This window comes from Lissotriton vulgaris, chromosome 3_1 (assembly GCF_964263255.1).
Source record: "Lissotriton vulgaris chromosome 3_1, aLisVul1.2, whole genome shotgun sequence".
Classification (NCBI taxonomy): Eukaryota; Metazoa; Chordata; class Amphibia; order Caudata; family Salamandridae; genus Lissotriton; species Lissotriton vulgaris.
Window position 1 is genome coordinate 1,798,188,300 of NC_141689.1, and position 26,022 is coordinate 1,798,214,321.

At 41.9% G+C, this 26,022-nt stretch overlaps 1 protein-coding gene across 3 annotated transcripts in view; it reads left to right on the forward strand.

Moving 5' to 3' along the window:
- Nucleotides 1–26,022, forward strand: part of INPP4B (inositol polyphosphate-4-phosphatase type II B) — a 2,612,828-nt gene that overhangs the window by 1,473,853 nt on the left and 1,112,953 nt on the right. Inside the window, exons 1-2 of one of the 3 annotated variants that reach the window (XM_086962225.1) lie at nucleotides 19,611–19,839; nucleotides 20,928–21,039. In XM_086962225.1, coding sequence (XP_086818351.1) covers nucleotides 20,980–21,039 — 60 coding nt within the window. In that variant the 5' untranslated portion in view covers nucleotides 19,611–19,839; nucleotides 20,928–20,979. Of the gene's footprint in view, nucleotides 1–19,610; nucleotides 19,840–20,927; nucleotides 21,040–26,022 lie in introns of those variants that run through there. The other 2 variants (XM_086962226.1, XM_086962227.1) reach the window with 2 other exon arrangements.

The following is a 26,022-nucleotide window of genomic DNA, read 5'->3' on the forward strand; positions in this document are numbered from 1 at the left end:
GCTGCTTGGCGCGCAAGGCAGGCGCAGCTGAGTTTAAGGTGAGAACAATTTTAAAAGCAGTGCGAGTGAAATGACAAGATTTTTAAAAGTTCCCAAAGCAAAATACAATCTTCCGGCTTTCCGCCTCAGGGTCAAATAAACAATAATACACGGCACTTTCTGATCAGCGTTTATGTACTGTTTCAAGTGGGCGTGGTCTCGAGATGGGCGTGGCTTCGCCTTCGAGCCTCGATGGAGGTTTGGGTGTTTCCTCTGTGTCAGCGCTCGGAACCGCTATAATGTCTGTGCCTGGCCTATCTACACTCCAAGGTCACTAGAAACAAGGAAGATTTAAATAAAGAAGTCATGGAAAAACACCACAGTACTGGCGAAGCGAAATAATTTGTCATGTGATACTTTTAGGAGGGGGCTGAGTTTATTCCTTTTGTATTATGTGCAGGGACAGAAAAGTCAGACGTCTAGATTTTCGGAGGGGAAGTAGCATCTTAAGAGCAAACTCCATAGCTTTACGCTATCTTGACCCATTTGACGTGAGTACTTCTAAGGAAGTGTGCGGACACCTTTGAGAAATAAGATAGGGGAACCAGCCAGACACACCATCAATGAGAGTAGTGTAGGGACAATTTTTGCATCCTTTCCTAATGAAAAGGGATTTGGATTCCGCCTCCATCTTGGTTTGCATACTAATCTTGGAGTTTATTATTCTGTGTCTCATATGCCGAATCAAATATATGCGTAGATTTAGCTTTGTATTCATTTTCCTGTATCTATACTTGTTAATACTAAGGTGTGTTTATATTCAGCTATTTTTGGCCTTATATTAAAACTCTTGAACTAGAATCCGGAGTCTGTGGTCTTTACAGCAGGACTACATTGTAAGTATAATTTTGACGTGTTTCTTCCCCTCGACAACTTTCAGCAGGCAAATAAAAGACCATCATAGCTGAGTTTGGGAGGTAAGGCAAGGCCCAAATTTGGCTCAATCACATTAAAGTCCCAATCTGGACATCTAATTACAATAGCTGCTGAGTATGCCCATATGCTTTCCCTTCATCATACTAGCAAAAAGTGAGGGGTCCATACCTTTTACAAAGGCTATCTTCCACCAGCAAGGAGATTTTATAAGCCAGTAAAATGAATAAAGTGCACAGGAAAGGTACATTCCTAGAATGAACACTTTTCTAATTTGTGCGCAGACACATATGCACTCATAAAAATCTCATCCATGAATCAAGATTTGAACTTCCTAAGCATCAAAGCATGGGTAATCTTAAAGATCACTCCAGCACCCATATAAAACAAATGGCTCTTGGTTTGTTTCTTGATGAAGTAAATGAAAAGATGGTTGCGAGAAGTCACTAAGATCCTGCTCTTCTCCCAGCTAGGTAAGTAAGATCTACTAAGTATACTAAGGGTAAAAATTCAGTTTCAGTTCATATAGTGACTCTGAATCCAAATTAAACATGCTTAGTAAGGTGCTCCAGGATCCAATACTTTAGTCTCTACTAAGGTGGTCTATGATCGTATTGGTAAGTTCCAATTATAAATGGATTTTGGCTACTCTTGATTCTTTTGATAAAAATGTTATTAGAGTTTCTTGCCACAGTAAACAAAATGAAAAGTATCACAAAATGGTAAGCAACCACCCTGTACAGATGTAAGGGTCTGAACAGAGTCAACCAGTCTCCACATTACGTACTGTGATTTGCCCCAAGTAATTGTAGCTGAACCACTCGTCCCAAATTTTTCTGGGCTTCCCTGGACACCCCAGAGCCTTATAGATAAGTTCTACAAGTTTTGCTACCAATCCATACCCACTTGCCAATTGAAAAGAGTCGGCAAGACTGTGGAACTGTGGAAATGAACAGTATCACAAAATGGTAAGCAACCACCCTGTACAGATTTAAGGGTCTTAACAGAGTAAACCAGTCTCCACATTACGTACTGTGATTGTCCCCAAGCCATTGTAGCTGAACCCCTTGTCCCAAATTTTTCTGGGCTTCCCTGGACACCCTGGAGCCTTATAGATAAGTTCTACAAGTTTTGCTACCAATCCAAACCCACTTGCCAATTGAAAAGAGACAGCAAGACTGTGGATCTCTATCTCCAGGCAATGTCTCATTTATCAACCACTGTTGCCATTCCAAACAGAGTGGACTCACCATGGCAATCCCCCACCTCATCGAGGACCCAGAAATGATTGTTTCTGTGTGAGGGTAATCTGACTCGCCAGTATCCAGGCCAGGGTAAGCATGATACATCGTAAATAGGCGGCAATTAGTGGGCATTGCCAGACCATATGATAAAAGTCTGCACTAGGGCAGGGACAGCGGGGAATCCTGGATTTGGTGAGCACCCTGCTCACAAGAGACGCCATGGGGGTAGGTATGTTATGTGTAGATAGTTCAGTTGTATAAGCTGAAGCCTCGAGGAGATCATGATCTCCCGGGGTGCCAGGTGCGCCAAGATCCAGTCTATATCTTTCAGCGGCCCAAGCCAGTTGTCCCATTTCTGTTGCAGGTCTGGGTAGCCATATGGGGCATTTACCACCAGGGTGCAGTAAATATACCCATCTGGTGTTTTTCCTCTAATAGACTGTGTTGGGGGATGTCTGTTAGGTGGATTTGTAGGGCATGTCGCAGTTGGAGGTATTTGTGGAACTGTGTTGTGGATAGAGATAATTGTGTTTGAAGCGCATGAAAGGAATGGATTGTGCCCACCGCCTATATGTCCTCTATAACTGTAATGTCAATCTTGTCCTTCTTGGCAAAGCCTTAAAGTTGTGTGTCTAAGTTGTCTGCCCTTCCACAGTGGGGTTTGTTGCATCAGTGTCTTCCCCCATCCTAGGTTCCTCGCTGCTCCCCTCCAAAACTGGTAGAGCACTTTAGTGACTTCCAGAAGATTATGGAGAAGGGGATCCTCATATAGGATCTCTAACAGCCAATCCAAGTTCAGGAGAGAAAGTTTAGACCTATAAGCTGGAACGTCCAATCCACCCGCCAGCCATTCATTCACAAATGGTAGGCATGCTGCTCTATGGTATTGAAAGAGGCTTGCCATACCTGCCTCTCCATCGTAGGGCAGTTTCCTAAGTTTGTTGGAGGTGATTCGTGGTAGGCGCTTGGACATTAAGAAGGATCAACTCACTGCCACCAACCTCCAAAACCAGATAGGCGAGATGGAGAGGGGATATTTTTGGAACGCATAAAGATAACAGAGGAATATCATCATTTGAAACAGTGCAATTCTGGCTAATAATTGCAGGGGAAGTGAGTGCCAGTGCTGTAGGTCTGCCTCCACATGGTTCGTTAAAGAGGTAAGGCTATAGTGAAAGTCTTGGGTTTTATATGGGTCTTTGGAAATGCATACACCAAAGTATTTGAAGCTGCCACTCTGCCCTGGGATGGGGATAGATGAAGAGATCTCATTGGATCCTCCTTGAAGTGGGACAGGCAGCGATTTGTTGAGGTTGATCTATAGTTCTGAGGCCACTGCAAACAGTTCGGCGATTTCCATGCGTCTGGGGCCTGAGGTCTCGCTAGGACAGGAATAGAAGGATATTATCTGCATAAAAGGAGATCAGATCTTCTGTGACATCCACCCAGCGCCATCCCCATCCCCATCCCCAGGCATCACAATGCAGTAATCGGGCCAGTGGTTCTATAACCAGGGTGAAGAGGAGCTGCCACAGTAAGCAACCCTGCTGGATGCCAAAGCACATGGGGAAGGTGTCTGATTAACCAATGTGGGTGCCCTTGGTCTTGAATATAGCAGCCCTATATATCTGAGGATCCTAGGCTTAGTCCCATTTTCCCCATAACATCGAACAAGAAAGACCAATCCATTATGTGGAAGTCTTTCTCAAAGTCGAGGAGGAGTAGGGCCAATGGATCCTCGAGCTTCTTTATGCGGGCCTTGACCACATGGGCTCAGCAGATTCAATGGTGCGTACTACATACCAGCATAAATTTGCATTTGTCTGGATGGATCAGCTTGTGGAGGAATGGCCATAGACCTCGGCATTGATCAAGGAGATGGTCCTGTAGGCAGTACAGTAGTTGGTGGGATGGCCCAGCTTGGGGATGACCACTATGGTATCCCTATCCATGTCAGCAGGTAAGTGATCTCTATCCAATACTTCTGTGTAAAGGTTATGAAAGTAAACAAAAGGTGATGGAAAGAATGCTTGAATTAATCTCGGCCACATCCCAGTCCATCGTTATTTTGCATATCATGCCATCTCAGTATGGACCCCGCAATATGCAAATCAGGCTTGACCTTGCTCCAATGGGAACAGTTCAACCCGCAATGCCAAGCAATTAGCAAATTATGGATTTAGCCCCAGATCTCTGTACTGGGAGTGAGTGTTTGACATTGTTCAGCATTTGGCCCATCATTTATTATTTTTTTATTTGTCACCCAAGTAGGATGGGTCCACCCAGATGTGGGTCCCATGCCCTCCCTTTCACTAGATTCAACATATCCTGAATGATAAGTGCTGATGCCCCAAAACCATTCCTAGGATGCTCTTTCCGGTCTGGGTTTGACCTAGCCTGGCAGTTCAGGCTGGACTGTTCCTATGAGGAGCAGGGTCAAGACTGTTGTGCATATGGCTGGGTCCAAACTGGAATGACATGGTGAGCAAAAAAACAATAGATTTCAACCCAGATCGCTGTAATGGGGGGGAGTGTTTGACATCATTCAGCATTCCGTCCATCATTAGCTCTTTTTGCATCTGTGTAAAGGTTAAGCAAGCGAGGAGTAAGTTGTGAGGCATAACGGCAGTAATATTCCACGTGGATCCTTTGGGTCCATACATCTTTCCTGATTCTAGTCCTTGTATCGTCTCACCAATTTCCTCCTCGATGATTTGGAAGTCTAGAGCCATACGATTATTAGGGGTGAATGTATCTAGGGGTATATCATCATGGATCAGGTGCATTATTTGCACAGTGGTGCTCTTTGCAGGCATTCTACAGAAGTTCACAGTGCGTGGCAGGAACTCATCTGGCACCCGGTACCCGACCCTGGCCTCTGGCTGGAGTTCAGGGTTCTTTGTTACCAGTGACCCTGGTTAGGGGTGTGCGGTCTTTTCAGGATCTTCAGACCTGCTGCTAATTTCCAGGTTTCTGGAAAAAGTAAACATGTTTCTGAGTAAACACTTTTTGCCGGACAGGCATTCACAGCCACTGCAGGTAAAAGCGTTGGGGCCAGGTGAGGGGGGATTTCGAGAGACGACTATGAGAGAAAATGAATTTGAGAGTAATCAGGAAATATAAAGATGTGGGCAGATTGGCCAATCAATCAAACTGTATTCAGCGAAATTGGACCATTAAAGACATCCAAGTACAGTAAAAATGTCCAATTAAAACACACAAACATCCTATAAAAATTACAAATCCAGTACAGAACAATACCAGCCAAACGGTTTAAGATAAAATATAAGCTTTTAATGCAGGAATAAAAAGACAACTCAATATCTAGCAGTGATGCAACCTCCAATCATTATTTGAAGAACAGTGGGCCCGATTCACAGAATGAACTTAAGACTAAATCCTAAACTTACTACTATTTGGTATTCACAGAATGCTCTTACTACTTTCGAGATTCACAAATTGAACTTACTACTTTTGGGATTCACAGAATGAACTTACTACTTTCGGTATTCACAGAATAGATTTAAGACTACTAACTTTACGTCCGCACTCGGGCCATAAATTCCGGCCCGGAGGCGGAGTTTCTGGCTTGGGGGCGGAGCTTACGGCCCGGAGGTGGAGCTTCTGGGTCGGAGGCGGAGCTTGTGGCTTGGAGGCGGAGCTTCCGGCTCGGAGGTGGGTATTTAGCCATTGCTGAAATCTCCACCTCTGGGCCGGAAGCTCCGCTTCCAAGCCGCAAGCTCCGCCTACGGCCCGGAAGCTCCGCCTCCGGGCCATAAGCTCCACCCCCAAGCCGGAAACTCCGCCTCCGGGCCGGAATTTACGGCCCGAGTGCAGACGTAAAGTTAGTAGTCTTAAATCTATTCTGTGAATCCCGAAAGTAGTAAGTTCACTTTGTGAATCCCGAAAGTAGTAAGTGCATTCTGTGAATACCAAATAGTAGTAAGTTTAGGATTTAGTCTTAAGTTCATTCTGTGAATCAGGACCAGTTTGTTTATAGCAATCTGAACTAACTTTCAATAGATTTCCGACATACTGCAGCTCTGAGGAATGAACTGACCCTGAAATAAATGTCAGGGCTATTTAAGGCTAAATTTCCAGTGCCCTTAAGAAATCAATAAGGGTTTAAGAAGACATTATTTTAAAAAAAAAATAAAAAATTGCAAAAATATATGAAATGTAGCAAGGTTTGGTCTGCCAAACAATCACATGGGCAAGGTGGAGCAGATCCCCCAAAAGTGCTACCATCCTCCAGAAAACACAAAAGCAGCCAAACCGTTCCTGCTCTGAAACGAGGCGAGCCCCAATGTGTGAGATTTAGGGTTAGGTACAATACAGATTCAGCAGGGGCTAAATACCCATAACATTCCCTCTCAGAGCTTTTGTTCAATTCATTGTGCAGCCGCTACATTTTGTAGAGCTCCAAAAAGTGATGCTTAACCTTTGGTTTATCATCCCTTTTAATGCTTGAAGGAACAGTAAACCTGGCAGAAAATCCCATTGCAATACATTTTTAGATCTGTAATCTAGTCAGAGAATTGAAAGGCCCTTGACCAAACTAAGACAGTCGGTGATGACATCCCTGCACAAACTTGCATCGGGTTGAGCCACACACTGACCCACAGCTGCAAAGAAGCCAAATGTACTTTATCTGAGATGCACTGTAGGTGTAGCTCAGAGTGCATGATACAATTAAAGATGGAGGGGGGAGATAAAGTAGCCTCCACCAAATTCGGTTTTCTTCAGCTTGGAGGGAGGAAGCAAAATATTTGCCCCAGACTGCTGTGCCATACACAGCAGCAAAGACACACTGAATATTATATATATTTAGAAGTGGGGAAACGGTCCCTTTCACTATAACCCCATGTAAATTGAACACTCCGCCAAGAGTCGTACTGAGACATTGTGAGCTGTTAAACCGCGGTTCCCAGGAGCCAATAGAATTAAAAACAATCCCTAAATTTGCTAAAGTTACTCTTGCTACTGACCGGTTTGCCTTTTATTAAAAGCTTGGGTGTGTTTTTTTACCTGGGCCATAAGCCATAATGCGTGACTTCCTGTACTTTGTTATCAGATCTAAACTGCTCATAAAAGAAACAAAGCGGTCCACTAGAGCCCGAAGATTGATCGGGGTTTGTGCCATTAAGACCGCGATGTGGGCACATAATACAGGCACCTGTTTGTGATAATTCTTAGGGATATCTACTGAGCCCATGATCAAAGAGAGACACAAGCTATATATATGAAAAACCAGCTTGCCCGTTGCGCGTTGCTGCGATCTCAGAAGAAAGGAAATTTAAGGAAACTTGTTATGATAACATTTAATTTACACTGTGTCATTTTTATTGAAACGTATTCATTTTAATATGGAAAACATTTTAAAGTGTTATTTTAATTCTGTTTATTTATTCAAGTGCTTGTGGATACAGGGTATTTTTTGTTTTTCCGTCTGGTGCGTACACGAATAAATCAGAAGGTTTTCCAACACGTGACCTGGCCACATACAGTTGTCCATGTGAGAAGCACGGATTCTCCAAATCTAGTCCACACACTTGCAGCGATTGTTCTTGTGCTTTGTTGATGGTCATTGCAAAAGCGAGTCGCACCGGAAACTGTAAACGTTCAGTATTGGAAAGATTATGAGGGCACTGGGGAGCCGGGGGGCCGATATTTAACAAATGTTTCTTCTTTTATTTTTGCCAGAAACCTTTGCGGGAGTGTACTCAACAACTTTTAACAAATGTATTTTTTTTTTTTTGCCACAAACCTTCGCTGGAGTGTATTCAATAACTTCCCAAAGTTTCATGCCGATCGGATGAATGGTGTAGTAATGCATAAAGGACAAACGGACATACTTTCGTTTTTATATATATATATATATATATATATAGACAAAAAATACAGCCAAAATGAACCCCTGTCGCAACTTTTGTGCAAGAGAAAACTCATCTGACATCTCACCTGTTGGGCCAAAGCATACTTTCGCAGCTAGATTTTCATGTAAAGCGTGTGGGAAACTCACTAATGCCACCTCCACCCCACTGTTGTGGAGCATTTTAGAATCCAAGCGTAATTTACTGATTCATGGCCTTATATAGGTACAATTCACATTGCCCTTATATAGGCACAGAAATCCTGCCCATATTTAGACATAAGCCATTCAGTCCAAATACAAACATGGCTACTTGCACTAGTTCCAAAAAGCCACAACGATTTCTTGGAAAACTCTGCTCCAGCAGTCAGGGACATCCCCTTACTTGAATATTGATTTGTCCTAGAAATCATGGCGTTTTCAAAGAACTACCATTCCCTTGGGGTTCTCTGGTGACGTTATAATGTCCGACTTTACGTTAAACTAGGCACCTTCAAGGTATAAATATGCCTACGCTTGCCCTAGCAAACACAAGGTGGTTCAGAGCGGCTTGACTATCTACTTACCCGACGCAGCTCGCTACAGCTAGTGCCGAAGGAAGCCGACCCTCCAGCTGACGCACTGATCGAGAAGCTGTCCTTTCTCTCGCTGAGAATCCAGCTCCAGTGTTTCCAAGCTCCCCTAGTGGGGTGTTGGGAAGTCGAGTCCCGAGACACCAAACCTCTTTCATTCAAAAACAAAGGTACGGAGCTGATTAGACCCTAAGAGAAATCTTGGTTAGATTCTTGGCAAAGACAAACTAAACCTATGCTACACCTCACTTACTTCTTTCTTCCTACTAGACTTAGGTTAGGTACATTGCGGTAGGCGTATTTTAGAAGCTCCAGTTGAGTACTTTTAGCCTTTGTTATTTATGTATGTATTTATTTATGGTCTAAAAACCACACAATGCTTTTGCAGTATTATTTTATAATACTCTTCTTAGTGTACGCATTATACTTTGCAACCAGTATTACGATTGTAGCAGTTCACTTTACTTGCATGAGAAAGAAGATTTTTCAATAAAACACTTTTATTGAACACACCCGTTTCTCTATTTCTCTGCTCCTCTGATGAAACGAAGCATGCACGATTAACTGAGTAAAATATCTATCTATTGTTTCCATGACTCTGAAGATCAGTTTTATTCTTAGGGACACAAAGTTGTCATGTTTATGCGGTTGTCAGAAACTAATCCCTTCTTGTTTATTCGAGAAAGTTTCTAGTGACCTCTGAGCTAGCTGGCACTCACAATTAAATCTAATATATTCGATAGAGACCTAGTAGACATAAGTCCTACGTCAAATCTATGGGATATGTTATTCCAATGCGCAGAGCCTATTGGGAATATAGGAACTACACTACACCACGAAGCAATAACATCAGCCTCCGCTTGGTTCTATTGACACAGTGAAAGGCTGTGGAAAGGCAGATGAAGGCCGGGTACAGTGGGCAGCTCTTGCTGATGGTATACTTTCAAACTATCAAATTCAAATACAAGCACTGCTCCACTGTACCCAGCCCAGAATGAAAGCCAAACTGGAATGGATAGAGGATATTATTATCTTTAGCCCATGATGGAATGTGATTAAAAACTACTAAGCATGGGCGAATTTTGCGAATTCGCGATCCACGAATTTGCGAATTCGCAATCTGCAAAATTCGCGAATTTGTGCGAATTTGCTGATTTTTATATTTTTGCATGTTCGCGGGTGTTCGGGGGCGCTTTGCGTGTTCGCAGGTTTTTTTTTTTGCCTGGTTAATCACTGCCACCCTCTCGTTTTTTATGCCCTTCTGCCCTCTGTACCACTCGTTTCTGTGCCCTTCAGCCCTCTGCCCCACTCATTTTTTGTCCCCTTCTGCCCTCTGTCCCACTTTTGTGCCCTTCTGCCCTCAGCCCCACTTAGAATGGCTCCGGCAAGCTGCCAGCGCCATTCTAAAATAGCTACAAAGAGCTTCAACAGGAAGCACTAATAGATAAAGTAAAGCAGGTGCTCGAGTTGAAGGTCAAATTAAGTTACACAATCATTAATCACCCCAAGTTTGTAACTGAATTTGAGCTTCAACTAGAGCACCTGCTTTACTTTATCTATTAGAGCTTCCTGTTGAAGCTGACTTTTGTAACTATTTTAGAATGGCTCTGGCAGATTGCCGGCGCCATTCTAAAAGAGTTACAAAAGTCAGCTTGAACTTTTGACCCAATCCGTTCCGCTCGCGGATTTTGCGGGAAATTCGCGGATTGCAAATTTACCGAAAATCCGCAAAATCCACAAGCGGAACAGATTTTCCGTCCATGCCTAAAAACTGCCCTGCTAATTAGTTTGACCGTGCTATCAAGGGTGATGGGCCGATAACTATTTTTTAGGGGTCATCTGTCTCCTGGGACTGGGCTTCGGTCTGGGCTTTGGGTCGGAGAGGGGTTGAGATGCGACCTCTCTCTACAACGCTACGGCGGCCATCTTGCCCCGTCGACTTAAGACAAACTTAAGACAAACTTAAGACAAACTTAAGACAAACTTAGGACAAACTTAGGACAGACTTAGGACAGACTTAAGACAAAATCCTAACTTTACTACTACTAAATGCCTTGTGTGAATACCAAAAGTAGTAAGTTTAGGACTTCATCTTAAGTTAATTCTGTGAATCGGGCCCACAATTTTTTTTACAGAGCACTGTGTTAAATTTTGTAATTTCTTTTTTAAAACTATCAACTGTGATATATGTGTCTTGTTCTGCAACTGACCCTCTTAACAACTCTTCATTTTCCCTAGAATCCTGCTCAGGAGCAAAGAAATGAAACTGCACATCACTACAAACGTTTTCTATGTGTACGACACTACCATGCAAAAGCGCTCTACTTATTTCTTCTAAACATAAAGCATATGTTTTCACATAATACAGCCTCCTACCTAAAGTTCTCATTGTTTAGTGGTAAAAGGTATTTTGTGTTTCAAACTTCGCCTTGGAAAGATACGTAGCAATTTTCTTAATATATCAATGGATTGCTGTCTAATATAGCCTTATAGCCCGCCGTAGAGGGCTATACCGGCTATTAAAGGCCCTCTCCAGCGTTAAAGGCCCCGAGCCGAAGGCGAGGGCCTTTAACAAGGGAGAGGGACTTTAATAGCGGTATAGCCCATCTACGAAGGGCTATAAGGCTATTAGAACATTCTGTCACTAGAGGACAGAATGTTCTAACAAAAAAACAAAGCCTTTTGGAAGCGTGAGGGGATTGGAATCCCCTCAGGTTCCCTGAAGCCTTTGTTCACAGCCAGAGCTGTGAACAAAGAAACAATGGAATGTTGGAGCTCCGTGCTTATACCAGCCAGTATAAGCCCGTAGCACTCCATTGTTTTCAATGGATCTCCCAACATTCCAATGTTCTAATACTAGAAACACTACTACAATTCCATTTGTATACAGTACCCTGACTAATCCTTCCTTGTACCTCTTCTGCAATAACTTCTTCTACATTTCTAGGTACCATCACCTCTTTTGCTATATGACTACAAAGCTTCATTTCATAACATTGTCCTCTTTAATCAATAGCATGAACTAATTTCTTAATAGAGATGGCTTTCTTCATTAAAGAAAGCCTCTGTACAAGAAGTATGTATCCCTTGTCCACTAAAAACTGTACAACAGTTCTCTATTGACTAATCTTTTCTTCTGGTTTTGTGTTCCTCGTGCAAAACACTATTTTGTCAAGAATCTTCATTCTATTTAGAATCAAAATAAAAAGTTTCCTCTTCAAATCAAAGGCCTTATCAACTCCTCTCTCAACTCTCTCCTTCTGTTTCACTGCATCTCTCCTTCTTTTACACTTTAAAGAAATGTAACACTAAATTCACAAGGCTGTAACTCTGCAATCATAACATTTGGGTAGAACCTATGCAGCCATCTAAACACCCACTTACAACCCATTAAGTATAATAAATGCTAACCATCACAGTAAATAACTCACTGTATGTATAACTCTATAAAAACATTCATCAGAATCTCACAATAATTTCATGTGTATTAATGATTAACTGATATATTTTCACCAATATTCACAACAATATCAATAGTCGTGACTTCCCTGCATTGGTACACGGAGTGGCTGCAATGGCGGTCGCGACATCGTAGCGAATATCGCCTGCAATAAAAAAAATCTATTTTGGACGCATAACTTGTGTCACTAACACCTCCATTTCTAAACCATGGGGTCAGAGCATCTCCACTCTGACCCCTTATGTGGACTTTCACACACACTTTCAGCCCGGGAACCATTCCCCGATAGATAAAAAGGTGGCTGCAATTTTCTACTCAGGTTGTGACCAACCATTCAGAGAATTACCCTTGGCGCATGCATTCTCGATTCATCACAAAACCTCAGTGGCCAGAGATATCACAATCATTTTCAGCTTAAATTTCTCAAAAACTACATTACGGATTTACACCAAATAAGCAAAAGGCACTTCCTTGAACCAACACCTTCCTCCCTGCCAAATTTGGTGTAAGTCCGTTCAGCGGCTAGAGCTGCAAGGTGGCTAAAGGTTCCTATGGGAACATTATAAATGCAACCTTATTTTGCGCCCCAAATTCTCGATCCCCACTGCACAGATCACCCCAAAATTTCCCAATCAATTGTACCCACTGTGACACTTTTTTGGCAAAATTTCATGCAGAATGGTCAAAAGACGCCATTGTTATGACCAAGTCAAAAAATGCATTTCCTATGGAAACTAGGTCCGAACTATAACTACCTACTGGCAAATTATATATATATTTTACAACTTCCCAACAAGGGATTTCAACGAACTCCACGGACTCCACAACTTTCAATTACTTTATTTAAGGCAGACCGGTTTCGGCATTCTGCCTTTTTCAATGCCTTCTGTACACATGCGTTATGTTGTCCCCGTTTAAATATCCTTTTGCACTTTCCTATTTGTTCCAGCAAGTGCAGTGAGCAATGACAGACTTTGCATTTAGTCAGAGTTTTTCTGTCCGCCATGTTGTCGTGGGTTGTTATTGTCGCTAAGTGAGTTTGCTTGCATTATTATATTTTTGTCATTTTTAGTAAATGCTTTTCAAACACAAGTCTTTATACTCCACGATAACGCTCACCTCCGGGGTTAAATTGAAAGTTAGTTCCTCGCCCTGCCGTTCTCCACTGAACCTCAAGGTAAATCCACAGGGAACGGTTTTATAACTGTACTCCTTTGTCTGTAGTAAACGCTGACTTAGTGTCAATGCAATTTTCCATATTGGTCAGCGGCGGCGGTTCGGGCAAACCACATAATTTTCTCCATCAAAGCCACTTCTTTGCCGAACAACTTGTGGGCTGGTGTCGTTGTCGTGACAGTGGCAGTCACGCATTAATTTTATTCAACAACTTCCCAACAAGGGATTTCAACGCACTCCACGGACTCCACAACTTTCAATTTCTTTATTTAAGGCAGACCGGTTTCGGCATTGTGCCTTTTTCAATGCCTTCTGTACACATGCGTTATGTTGTCCCCCGTTTAAATAACCTTTTGCACTTTCCTATTGGTTCCAGCAAGTGCAGTGAGCAATGACGGACTTTGCATTTAGTCAGAGTTTTTCTGTCTGCCATGTTGTCGTGGGTTGTTATTGTCTGTAAGTGAGTTTGCTCGCATTATTATATTTTTGTAATTTTTAGTAGATGCTTTTCAAACACAAGTCTTTAAACTCCACGATAACGCTCACCTCCGGGGTTAAATCGAAAGTTTGTTTCTCACCCTGCCGTTCTCCACTGCACCTCAGGGTACATCCACAGGGAACGGTTTTGTAACTGTACTCCTTTGTCTGTAGTAAACGCTGACTTAGTGTCAATGGAATTTTCCGTATTGGTCAGCTTCGACGGTTCAGGCAAACCACTTCTTTGCCGAACAACTTGCGGGCGGGTGTCGTTGTCGTGACAGTGGCAGTCACGCATTAATTTTATTCAACAACTTCCCAACAAGGGATTTCAACACACTCCACGGACTCCACAACTTTCAATTTCTTTATTTAAGGCAGACCGGTTTCGGCATTCCGCCTTTTTCAATGCCTTCTGTACACATGCGTTATGTCCCCGTTTAAATATCCTTTTGCCCTTTCCTATTGGTTCCAGCAAGTGCAGTGAGCAATGACTAAATGCAAAGTCCGTCATTGCTCACTGCACTTGCTGAATTCACCCTGTCTGTCTGCAACCTTTCATCAGTAATATGGAGTTATAGCTTACTGGGCGGCTCTTCAGGGTAACTCTTTTGTGGAATTGATATGCGGCTGACCCGGCTGCAAAAGAGCTGCCACCTCAGGAGAGGGCCCGTGGAGTCTTCTACCGATGGCTCCCAACAAAACGGGAGTAAGTTCTGTGTGATGTGAGGTACGAACGATGCAGTTTACAGGAACTGTGAATTAATCGTCACCCCACTGGGGGTTTTAGAAGTTTTACTACGGGGCTGAAATAAGCGGACTCGCTGGAGTAGAAACATCGCACTACAGGTTCCAGAAGGCCATTTGGTTGGCCACGCCCACTGGGGCAGGATCCTTAAATTGAAAAATGGTGCGGACATTTCCCGTTGGTTTTCAGCAGCAAGTATGCCACTGAAGAGGGGATTTATCATCCTGAAACGCGAATGTCAGTAATAAAGGACGGTTTGAATTCACCCTGTGTGTCTGCAGCCTTTCACCAGTAATATGGAGTTACTAGCTTACTGGGCGGCTCTTCAGGGTAACTCTTTTGTGGAATATATATATATATATATATATATATATATATATATTACCTACTGGCGATAGCCAGTAGGTAGTTATAGTTAGGATCTACTTTCCATAGGAAATCCGCAACATTCTATTGGGAATAACTTTGGCGCAGGTGGACGAGTCTTCGCGAATTTCTCAAAGAAGATGGCCGCTCTGCTCCGCTCCTTCCCTAAAAATGTGGGGGGGATTCGTCAAGCGGGGGCCGAGATAAAAGGGGGGTCCCAAAACGTGTTTTCCCCATGTTAATTTACATAGGGCGTTGGACTTACTTTTAGCCCGAACGGCAGAATGGATTTTCACCAAACTTGGCAAAATTGTAGGGACTGGTAGTCCGATGTGCCTTTGCTAGGTCTCAAGAAATGTGCTCCAGAGGATTTTGAGTAATTTAGGTTCAAAAAAATATATATCTGTAAGCGCGCCCCGGTACGCGCACCGGGAAGCGTACCAGCGCGCAACGCGAGTTCGCGCGCGGAAAGCTGATTGGCTCTCGGGTGTCTGTAAACATTCCAAACAGTCCTGAGCGGCCGCTATCTTGTGTCTCGGTAGGATCGAGACACAAGAGGTGGCAAAAACAAAGGGGGAAATTACCAAAAGGGGGCAAGGTAGATCCCCCCCCCTGACCCCCTAGGAGTGATGTGGGGGCAATAAAAGGGCCCCGCGGGCCCAAAAAAATGTACTTTTTTTTCGATTTGTGCGGGGGAGCGCCCGGTACGCGCACCGGGGAGCGTGCCATGGGGAAAAAAGAATGACAGAGTTTATAAAAAATGTAGTCTTTTTAAAAAAAATTGGAGGTAGTTCTAAAAAGAACTGTTTTTTTTCTTCTTTTTGTTGTTTTATATTTTTTTATTGTTTTTTTTAAAAAAAATTACTTTTTGGGGGTTTTTTGAACAGTTTTATATTTTTTTGGTATTTTTTATGGGGAGAAACAAAAAACAGGGAATTGTAAATGGCTCAACTGGTGCAAAAAAACCCAGAAAAAATTAGGGATTTTTCGGGCACTTATGGTTATCCCCAGCACAGATGATAAGTTTTATACTTTGCTCATGAATAAATGAATGAAACTATACTTGGTATAGCGCATGGCTACCCTAGGGCATCCCAGCGCTTTGACCCAGGTAACATCATCCTCACTCATCGGAAAAGAAAGGTTTTTAATTGTTTCCGGAACATGAGATGGTTTGGTAGGAATCGAATGCTCTTAGGAAGGTTATTCCAGAATTTGGCCGCTTGCAAGGAAAACCGCCGACCCCCGTACGGGATTTCTTGATCCTAGGGACTGTCAGAAGATTGAGTTCACTGGACCTAAGGGTTCTGGAGGGTCGGTATGGGCAGAAGAGAGGGCGAAGAATATCTGGACCGTTGTTTGTGATGGATTTGTGGACCATACACATGGCCTTAAAACCTATCCTCTCTTGAATCGGAAGCCAGTGAAGAGCGCGCAGAGCAGGCTTAACCGAGCTGTGTCTAGGGACTTTGACCAGAAGTCGAGCAGCGCAGTTCTGGACGGAATTAGCATTTGCTCACCATAGCAAATTAACTTTCCACAATATTTGCACATGATGTTAAAATCGTTAAATTTTGGTTGTATGATAGGCATTGTCTCTGTTGCCTCTGAACCCGATGGAGTTGGTTCTTTCGATGTTGAGGGTCTAGATGTTGATGGGGTAGCTTACTGCAGAGGTCCCTTATCTCTGCAGCAGAATAGTTGATTGGGTGCCAACGGATCATGTGCCGAATCATGGTATGATTCCCGAAGGAATATTTTTTGTTATGGTTCCCCCTGGACAGCTCAGCATCACAAATCAGACAAGTTACCTTCGCCGCGTTGACTTTTTTGAAACCCCTTGGGATTTTGTAGAACTGCCATACGAAGTGCTCCTTTGGTTTGTAGGGCTGATTAACTTCAGGCAGGAAATGCCTTGTCTGTCCCTCCTCTTTATCATCCTCCTCCTCTTCTTCTTGACCACCAATGTGATCTTCTGGTGGTCTTTTTGATGGTGGTGGTGGTGGTGGTGGTGGGGCAGATGCTCCAGCTGCTGCTGCTATTGTAGCCATTTTAAAGTAGAAAAGATTAGAGACAGATCTCGAAACAGTTCTTCCTCAGTCAAAGGACAAAGTCAGAATAAGGAAAAAAGGTGGGGCTTTCATCATTTGGAGAAAAAAAACTGTTCTGGACCAATGAAAAGTGTTATTTTCAAGTCACATGACCAGGACTTTCATCATTTGGAAAACAAAAGTGTTGTGAACCAATGAAAAGTGTTATTTTCAAGTCACATGAGCAGGGCTTTCATCATTTGGAAAACAAAAGTGTTGTGAACCAATGAAAAGTGTTATTTTCAGGTCACATGACCCGACGCGCTTATGCTACGCGCCCCGGGGCGCGTAGCGTAAGTGCGTCAGGACGTTTTGCGATCGTATGCTCTCGTGTGCTTCCGGGTGCACTTACGCTGTGCGTCATATGACGCATCACGCGGCTACGCGATACGCCACGATGTTGTTTTCGTTCGCGGCAATAGCGCTAACAGGAAGCTCACCGGTAGCGCGCCATAGCACTGCGCTTACCGGTGAGCGCATCGGTACGCGCCCCGGGAGTGCACCGGGGCAAATTTTTTTTTAAAAATAAATAAATTACATAATTATACAATATAAAATTTGTAATAAAAAATATTACATTTCATACCTATAGAGATTTGCTATTAAAAAACCTATGCAATTCACTGAAAAAACCATAGGTTTCACACCAGTTATAGTTAGGAATTAGCATTTAAAAAACCTATTAAATTCACTAAAAAAAACGTAGGTTTCACACCAGTTATAGTTAGCTGGAAATTTTACTCGCATAAAACCATTGAAATTCACACGTTATAGTTAGTTGGACTCACTATAACTTGCGCGTGCAATGCACTGCTGATGACGTCACATATTACATCACTCATGACATGGTCAGAGACATCACTCATGACATCACTGATGACACCATCCTTGTGATACAGTGACAGACCTCCTTTCACTGTAATGTAACCCTTAAAACATATTCAAAAATAGAAACTAAAATTTTCAAAAAAATGGAGATACCCATACCAGTTACAACAACAAATTCAATAATTCCACCATCTATATACACATCCACTGATTCACCAACAGTTCTATATAATCACTCATACGTATACTCACTCATCAAATATAATGATACACATATATATCCTGTTACACATCGACAGTCATCCAAAAGATACCCTCACACATACTCACACATGCAAATAAACTATTGAACATCCATTTATTTGCATATACAGCTATACACACACTACCACCTTACTTCTAAGGAACCTTACATATACTTACTCTCTTAAACAATCACTTATAGAAACACATACTTATTTAAACAGGAACTCTTACAATCCCTTAGTCTCACATATACTCACTTATATACACCAATATTCACATATACTACATTAAAACATATGTAGTTACTATTAAAGACACCAGTGAGACAGTCATTCACTCACTAACATACACATATACACACTCATCCACCCATACAGTCCTGCACATATGCTGTCTTCAAAACACATACAAAGAGAGAGTCAGTCATTCATGCATATATGTGCTAAGTGATACCCCCACCAAACCATATAAACACTCATACTGATACTAAGAAAAACATCTAATAACCCATATACCTACACATGTAGCTACTCACCAACCCATGCAGCCACTTATACACAAAGTGAAAAACTAACACAAATATTTAAATATTAAAACATTACTCTCTAATATATGTATTCACTAAGAAACACTCAATAAACCAGTTAACCAATCATTTTTTTTTAAAAAAGCATCCATGTAAACACTTATTTAAACATTTATTCTTCCATCAACTTTTACATATACATATATAACACATATTTATTTTTTTAAAAGACACACATTCACTGGATGGTGTCATCAGTGATGTCATCAGTGATGTCACTGACGATGTCATGAGTGATGTAATATGTGACGTCATCAGCAGTGCATTGCACGCACAAGTTATAGTGAATCCAACTAACTATAATGTGTGAATTTCAATGGTTTTATGCGAATAAAATTTTCAGCTAACTATAACTGGTGTGAAACCTACGTTTTTTTGTGTGAATTTAATAGGTTTTTTAAATGCTAATTTTTAACTATAACTTATGTGAAACCTATGGTTTTTTCAGTGAATATATATATATATAAAACAAGTCCTTCAATGAGCAAATGAGGGCCTACACGTCGCTTCACCATCAAGAACGGACCACCACAAAGGTAATTTATAAAGTGCAAATTTTATTCCATCTAAGGCACAACATGACGCGTTTCGACCAGGTTGCCTCGGCCTTGATCACATGATATATATATATAATGAGGAAAGGGAAGAAAGGGTGGGAAAACATTTTCAAAGCAGCTATGAAAAGTGTAGTCAAGATGTTAATATTGCATTTTGTTATCCTTCCAACCGTAAGTCACACGCAGGGCCGAGAAAAATAATGCAAGTTAGCTTTTTCGAGATTGCAATTCATTTACATCGGTTTCTTTGTCAAGGGGTATGCTGCACAAGCCTGGGTATGAAAGTTGTTTTTTTAATAAGCCTAATAAACATAAGTTACTCCCGTTAGAAGGTCGTAATGTACACCTGTTTCGGTGACAAAAATATAGGTTACACTATACAGCCTGTACTAGACTCTGTGTTCCAGCTGTTCATATGGTAATGCAAAGTAAACGAAAGATAATTTATAGCTTTTCCTCAGCCGCTCACCTGCTCAGTATATTGGCGCCGCCTTCTAAACCGCAAGGGAGTGCCTTTCTGGTTGGACATTTGCCACACAAGTTGGGAGCTTCTGGGAAGGAAGGGGACGGTCCAGGAAGTAGGAGTGTTTGAATTTCTTTACGCCGGATCTGAATTTTCATTCCGAGCACTCTGTATTTCCAACCTCAGAATGCTGGCCAAGGCTGCCACCGTGAGACCGCAGGGCAGCCAACTGTGAATTTGAAGTAAGTTTTCAGGTTATGAAACTTTTTCATTGCTGCCGGGTGTAAAGGTCGTGCATTAGTAAAAGCAGCTGCCAAGTGCACACATTTTGAGAAAGAAGGCGCGTGCTATTTATGGAACAGCAGCATTGTGCTTACCTGGGGCAGTGCTCATCCATTTTCAGACTATCTGCAGGGTTTCGTACATTATTTCGGATGACTTCAGGCTACATTAGCACGCTGCCTTTTATGTCTGATAGTCAGCAGTAGCTGCGAGGTTTTGCAGAAATGGGTTTGTTTGCTTGTTTAGCAATGACTAATGGGACTGTAAAATAAATAGGGCATTGACTGCGCTCTGAGGGTCGTGTTTTAGAAACCTGGGCGCATAAAAAATATCTCGCAGGATCCTTTGATTCTTCATCTAGAAGGTATGTACTTTGGGCTGCATCTTTTAAAAGACATATTTGCTTACCTTGCCACACGTGTTCACGTATTTGCATATGCTGACTTTTTAGTTTCTGTAGTTTATGATGCTTCGGTGCGGACTGGTTTACTTTACGCATGTTGTTATCACGTTTTTCTCTGATTAGATGTTCCGCTCTAAAAGAGCCCTTAATAGTACTGAATGTAGAACTGATATGGTTTAAACGACTGTTAATGTACAGCTAGTATATGTCTCCTGAGCTGAGAAGTGTCTCGCTCGGTGCTTCTTGCTGTGCCGGTATTCCCTACCGACGTTCACTCCATCCTCACGATGGATGTTGGTCGAGAGAGATTCCATGTTCAGACCATGCACACTCGCCTAGCTACACATGGCACACCAACATCAATTTTTGCGATTATTAAAAGTCTCAGTGTGCTCTAGATATTTAACTCATTCATTGTGTGATGGTTTTTAGCATTGATTGATTGTGGCTGCATGTATTGTAGTTAATTTTTTAATTAATGTGAACAGAAATGTATGTTCTTACAGTCAGGGTGTTGCTTTTGTACCACAGTTTCCTAAAGACTAAGATGTACTATGAATACCAAACGAGATATCTTTATTTGAAGTTTTTATTTACAGATTGGTGGCAAAAAAAATAAAACATTTTTTTCTTTTGTGAATCCAGAACTCTAAATGGTGGAAAGTCAGTTGGCAGCATCGAGGTCAGCCTTGTGAAGATGGGAGAGGCGGAAGATGGAGACACTTGCCACATAACAGCAGACATTGAAGGGCAAAAGGTGGGAACCTCTAACACAACTTTCGTTACAAAATGTGTGTGTTACCAGTTGTCATTTCTACAGTCTCATTATTTAGAAAGCAATGTGAGAAATCATCTTTGCAAAATAGTATGCATGGTCGTGCTTTTGCAGAGTACCGTTGTGTATATTTTGGTATGCACGTGCATATGTAAAAGTATTGACTGTGAGTCCTTTTCTATAGATGTAATGGTATGTGTATTTGAGTTGATATTTCAGTGAAGCACATTTATGTATTGGTTTAAGTACTTGTACTGTATGACTAGAGTATGTGTGTCTGACATTACTCTATGTCAAGTGTGTGTGTGGCTAGGTATATACACTATTATTATTATTTTTCTTTTTTTGTTAAATCTTCAGAGAACAAATGAAGGGGCTCCCTTATGAATGACTTTGAAAATGTGTTTTTCATTTTTTTTATAACAAGTAGCAATCTGGCAGCCATTGGCGATGTGATTCTTCTCATTTCAGGCTTTCTGAATATTTGAAAGCCTGCGTTGGGCTGAAACATGTCAACAATGGCTGCCATGATGGAATACTGAAAACTAAACACAATTTCTATTTGAACACCTGCTGCCCTCCTTGACAACATGTTCGGTGACCGATTCGTTTGATGTGTTCATCGCAAGTTATATCTGTTTTTGAAGGCTGATTGGCAAGAATTAGTGCATTGGCATAGGCTAAAACTGGGTATTGCCTTATTGAGGCATATCACACTTAACTTTCGATAAATTGGTGACCCTATCAGCAATATATAAATTAAAAAGAATTTGTGGCCATTAAAGGTATCCATTTTGGGAGCGATCATACTGCTTTGTTAGTTTGAACCTTGAACCAGGTATGTCGATGAAGCCTTTGAATTAAAGCAAGTAAAATATTGCCAATTCTCACGTCGTTAAGCATCTGCTATAGTATCTCCCTCTCCACTCTGTCATGAACAGATCAGCCTTGTAACTGATTGTTTTCATTTAATGCAGCGGATATTGCCATGATTTACAAATCCATGACATTATCATTTGTTAATTCACCCTTTCTGTATCCAGTTTGATTAAAGGGAATCAAACTATGCACGCGGATAAGATGTTCTAATTCATTCAGGATCACTTTCGTAAAAACATGCTCTCTGCATCTAGTAGCGCTTTGAGTCTGTAATGGCCCAGGAGGCTTCTATCAACTCTTTTCAAGGACCAAAATTAGGATACTTCCCATTCAAGATGGAGTTAGTATCATTTTAGGTGATGTGGTGTGAGTTATGGTGGCCCTCTCCGCCATCATCATTGGTGGTAAATAGCTTATTGCGCTCTACTCAATTGCATATCTGGTTTATGTCATGCCCTTCTTTCATGTGTTCATGTTTATTAAAACATGTATTTAGCAGACCAACAGCAGAGTCTCATTGTATGGGTTCATTGTGTGATTAACCCCCATACAGGAGCACGATGATCCAAAAGGTCCAGAATATGGACCTCTATTAACATCATAATATGGGATTTGACATTTGCACTGTAGTAATCAAAGTCTAAATCTGTGTTTATTTTACCACTTTTATTGTAATGGGTACCTGTGCAATGTTGTGTCTAGGGGTTCATGGAATGCCAAGTGGTTTGTAAATTTCACCAGAACCCTCAGATGGCAATACAATATTATACATGTTGATTTTGGTGTAGTTACCTTGAAAACGGTGTTCTCTTCAAAGTTCAGCTCACAGTAGGCAGCTGCTAGGATTTTGAGTGTTTGTTTTGTTTAACTCTAGTGAATAAATTATTGATAAACAATGGCGAAGACAGGTGATGAATAAATCTTTATTGTTTAAGTTAATTAAAACCATAACAATTCCAATAAAATTAAACAGTCTGCAGAGGAACATATACTGTACATATTAAAACCATTAATTGGGAAACACCCTTTACACCGCGGATGTTTCAACGCAGTGCTGTTACGACGCATCCTTTACAACGCAAGTCGTAACCACGACTTGCGCTGGAGGGCGCTACAGGATTAAGAATAGTATATTTACTATTCCAACACCTTCCCTAGTGTCCACGGGAACTGGTGTTAGAATAGTAAATTATACTATTCTCGATCCGCGCCCCCAACGCAAGTCGTTGTCACGGCTTGCGTTGTAAAAGACGCGTTGTAACAGCACGCGTTGTGACGGTACGCGTCGTAACGTCATACATCCCCATTAATTACCATTCATAAAGTTTACAGCTTTTGATGACATCATATCAAGACAGTATAAGCACCTATGTATATACATGTTAGACATATTAGTTGTCCGCTGAAAACCCAGTTCCAATTAGATAAAACAATTATTCAACAACGTATCAAAGGTTTCATCTCTTTAGTAAAATACCATGTAAAATACCAGTTCAGATTAATTTTTCATATAAAAGAGAAAGATTTACCAATCTACAGCTGGATTTTTGTGAGTCCGTGACTGCAGCATTTACCACAGCATAACAGATTTATTCATATACCACATCATTTTTGTAATATGCAGATTTCAATTATGCTCCTAGCTTTTTGTGGAGTTTTATATTGCGCACACTAGCTTTTTGTGGAGTTTTATATAGCGTGAACTAGACCCGATGTATAAGAGCACTTTACATGAGCACCAGTTACGTTACAGAAGCACACATTTGTTAGGCACGGGGATATTAAGTAATTTGCCCAGAATCACAGAACTGTGAGCATCCCTGCCGAGACTCGAGCCCTGTTTCCAGCTCCGACGTTTACCACCCTAGCCGTTAGGCAACATTCTCTCACCCAATAATGGCAACAGGAGTTGAATGAATCAAAATAATACTGCTAGAGAATGTCTTTTATTAATATATATGGGGGGGGGCTTTGAACAACAAAAACACATTGAGTGCCAGCACACGAGGTGAGCAGTGCAAAGAAAAAAAAGTTGTAGTCCTTTATTTTGTGGTGCAACGTTTCCCTGTTCCACCAAAAAATAGGAAATAAAAGACTGAAACAATTGTTGACAAGCACATAGCACCAACTCTTATGGGGACACCGGCACAGGGCAATAGATATGAAGATGCATATATTTTTTCCTCTCAATTTTATGTTTCTGTGTGGGCGTGAGTAGGTGTAAATGGGATGGCTGGCGTTCTAAGATTCCATGTTTTCCTTGTTGGGTGTGGGTAAGGCGTATTACTGTTACAGTGGAAGATTCGTTTAAGGAGCCCTTCAGTTACTGTACTATAAATGTAATAAATGTACCCATCAAATTACAAGTACTGACAATGTAAAAAGCTTAAGCATCCTGTAAAGCAAAGCCGAGTCCTTTTCCACAAATCAAAACTTAAAACATCTGCTCCTCTGCTTAGATGATGCACAATTTACTGTAGTTCACACATTGTCTCTGACCCATTAATGGCAACAGGGAGTTGTCAGGCTCAGAAGAGACATTGATTATTCAATAAATTTCACACTCTGGCGAGCATTGCCCTTGAGATCAAAGCTTTGTAACATCTTCAGAAGAATAACATAAACACGAGGGAACAAGCCTCATCAAATCCAATAGTTTGTCTCTAGTACGGTAGCTGCTTTCTCAAGCTAAACTAACACAGGGAGTAGGCATGGCAAGACAAGCATCTTTGCAACCTTCCCTCAAACACAAATCAAGCGCGATTGGGAAGCAGCAGCCCAAGCTTTCTTCACATAAAGAACGGACACAACATGGGCAAAGGGTTCTCTCACACGCAGAGCGGATTCAGTGCGCAAAAAACATTGGTGCCCACTTTTTTACAGTCAATACACCCACATGCCATGAAGTTGAAGTAGCTGCGCGCCCTTACAAAAAGCAGGTAGACTACAGGCACTACCAGCGCCATTTTCTTCACAAATACTGGACAGTTACAGACTGCAGTACGGAGGTCCCTGGCACACAAACAATGGTTACAGCGTGAGAAAAAGTTCAGCAGACTGCCCCTGTAAACACAGATTAATGAGGTGCAGCGCAGGCAGCCGTAGCAACACGTACACCACTGACAAGACCAGTCCAGACGTCAATACATCGGTGGGTAAAGTGAGGCACAAGGAGAAAAATTGCCAGCTTCCTTTCTTAAAGACAGACCTGATACCGCACTGTCCGCTATTGGTCAGGCATCCTGTAGAAATAGGTCAGCCAATGCATTGACATCAGCAGTGCAGGCCTCAATCACAGCATCGTTACCTTATACACAAAACAGGAACAGCTTGAGCATCAGCAGTATACACTCGAGTCATCACTAGAACAGGCACAGTGCTGAAGCAGCAAACCGAGACCTTTCACACATGCAGGACAGGTAAAACACACATACAAGGCAGGTAGAGGACAAGCAGCAGTAGTACACGCTGTCCTCACATGCAGCCTACATGGAGAAATCAGGAGAGTGCGTATGAATGGTTTGGTCAAACAGTCAGCGCCCACACCAGTGGGTAAGCCACTCCTCACCTGCCCTGCAGCAGGACCGCCCACCTGCCCTCCCCCAACCAAACCCTTATTTTTCTACTTTCTCGCAGTGTGAGAAGTAAAAACATAAAATTGTATTTTATGTTTCTTCTCGCACTGCAAGAAAGCAGTGGGGCAACATTCCTCCGCCCACATGGATGAGCCTCCCCTGGTTGACATGTAGATATCAATCTCATTCATGTGATTTTGCTTTTAAAATATTCTATGTGTTTTATCCCAGAGAGAGCGCCTGCATGAGGTATCAGATCTTGAACCATCCGGGGCCTGCAGATGAACACTGTGGGAAATTCTAACAATCCTTTTTTGTTTCTCCATGCACTGATGAGTGCACGACCTAGAGATGCTTGTGTTTTCAGACTAAACTCTGGATTCGAGTAGCTGAGGCTGTGTGCAGTAGTGATGGGAAGTAGAATTGGTGTTTGATTTCTTTATTACTTTCTTATGAGACATGATATTAATGAATACTGAAAGCACTAATTATGCAAACATGCATTTACAAA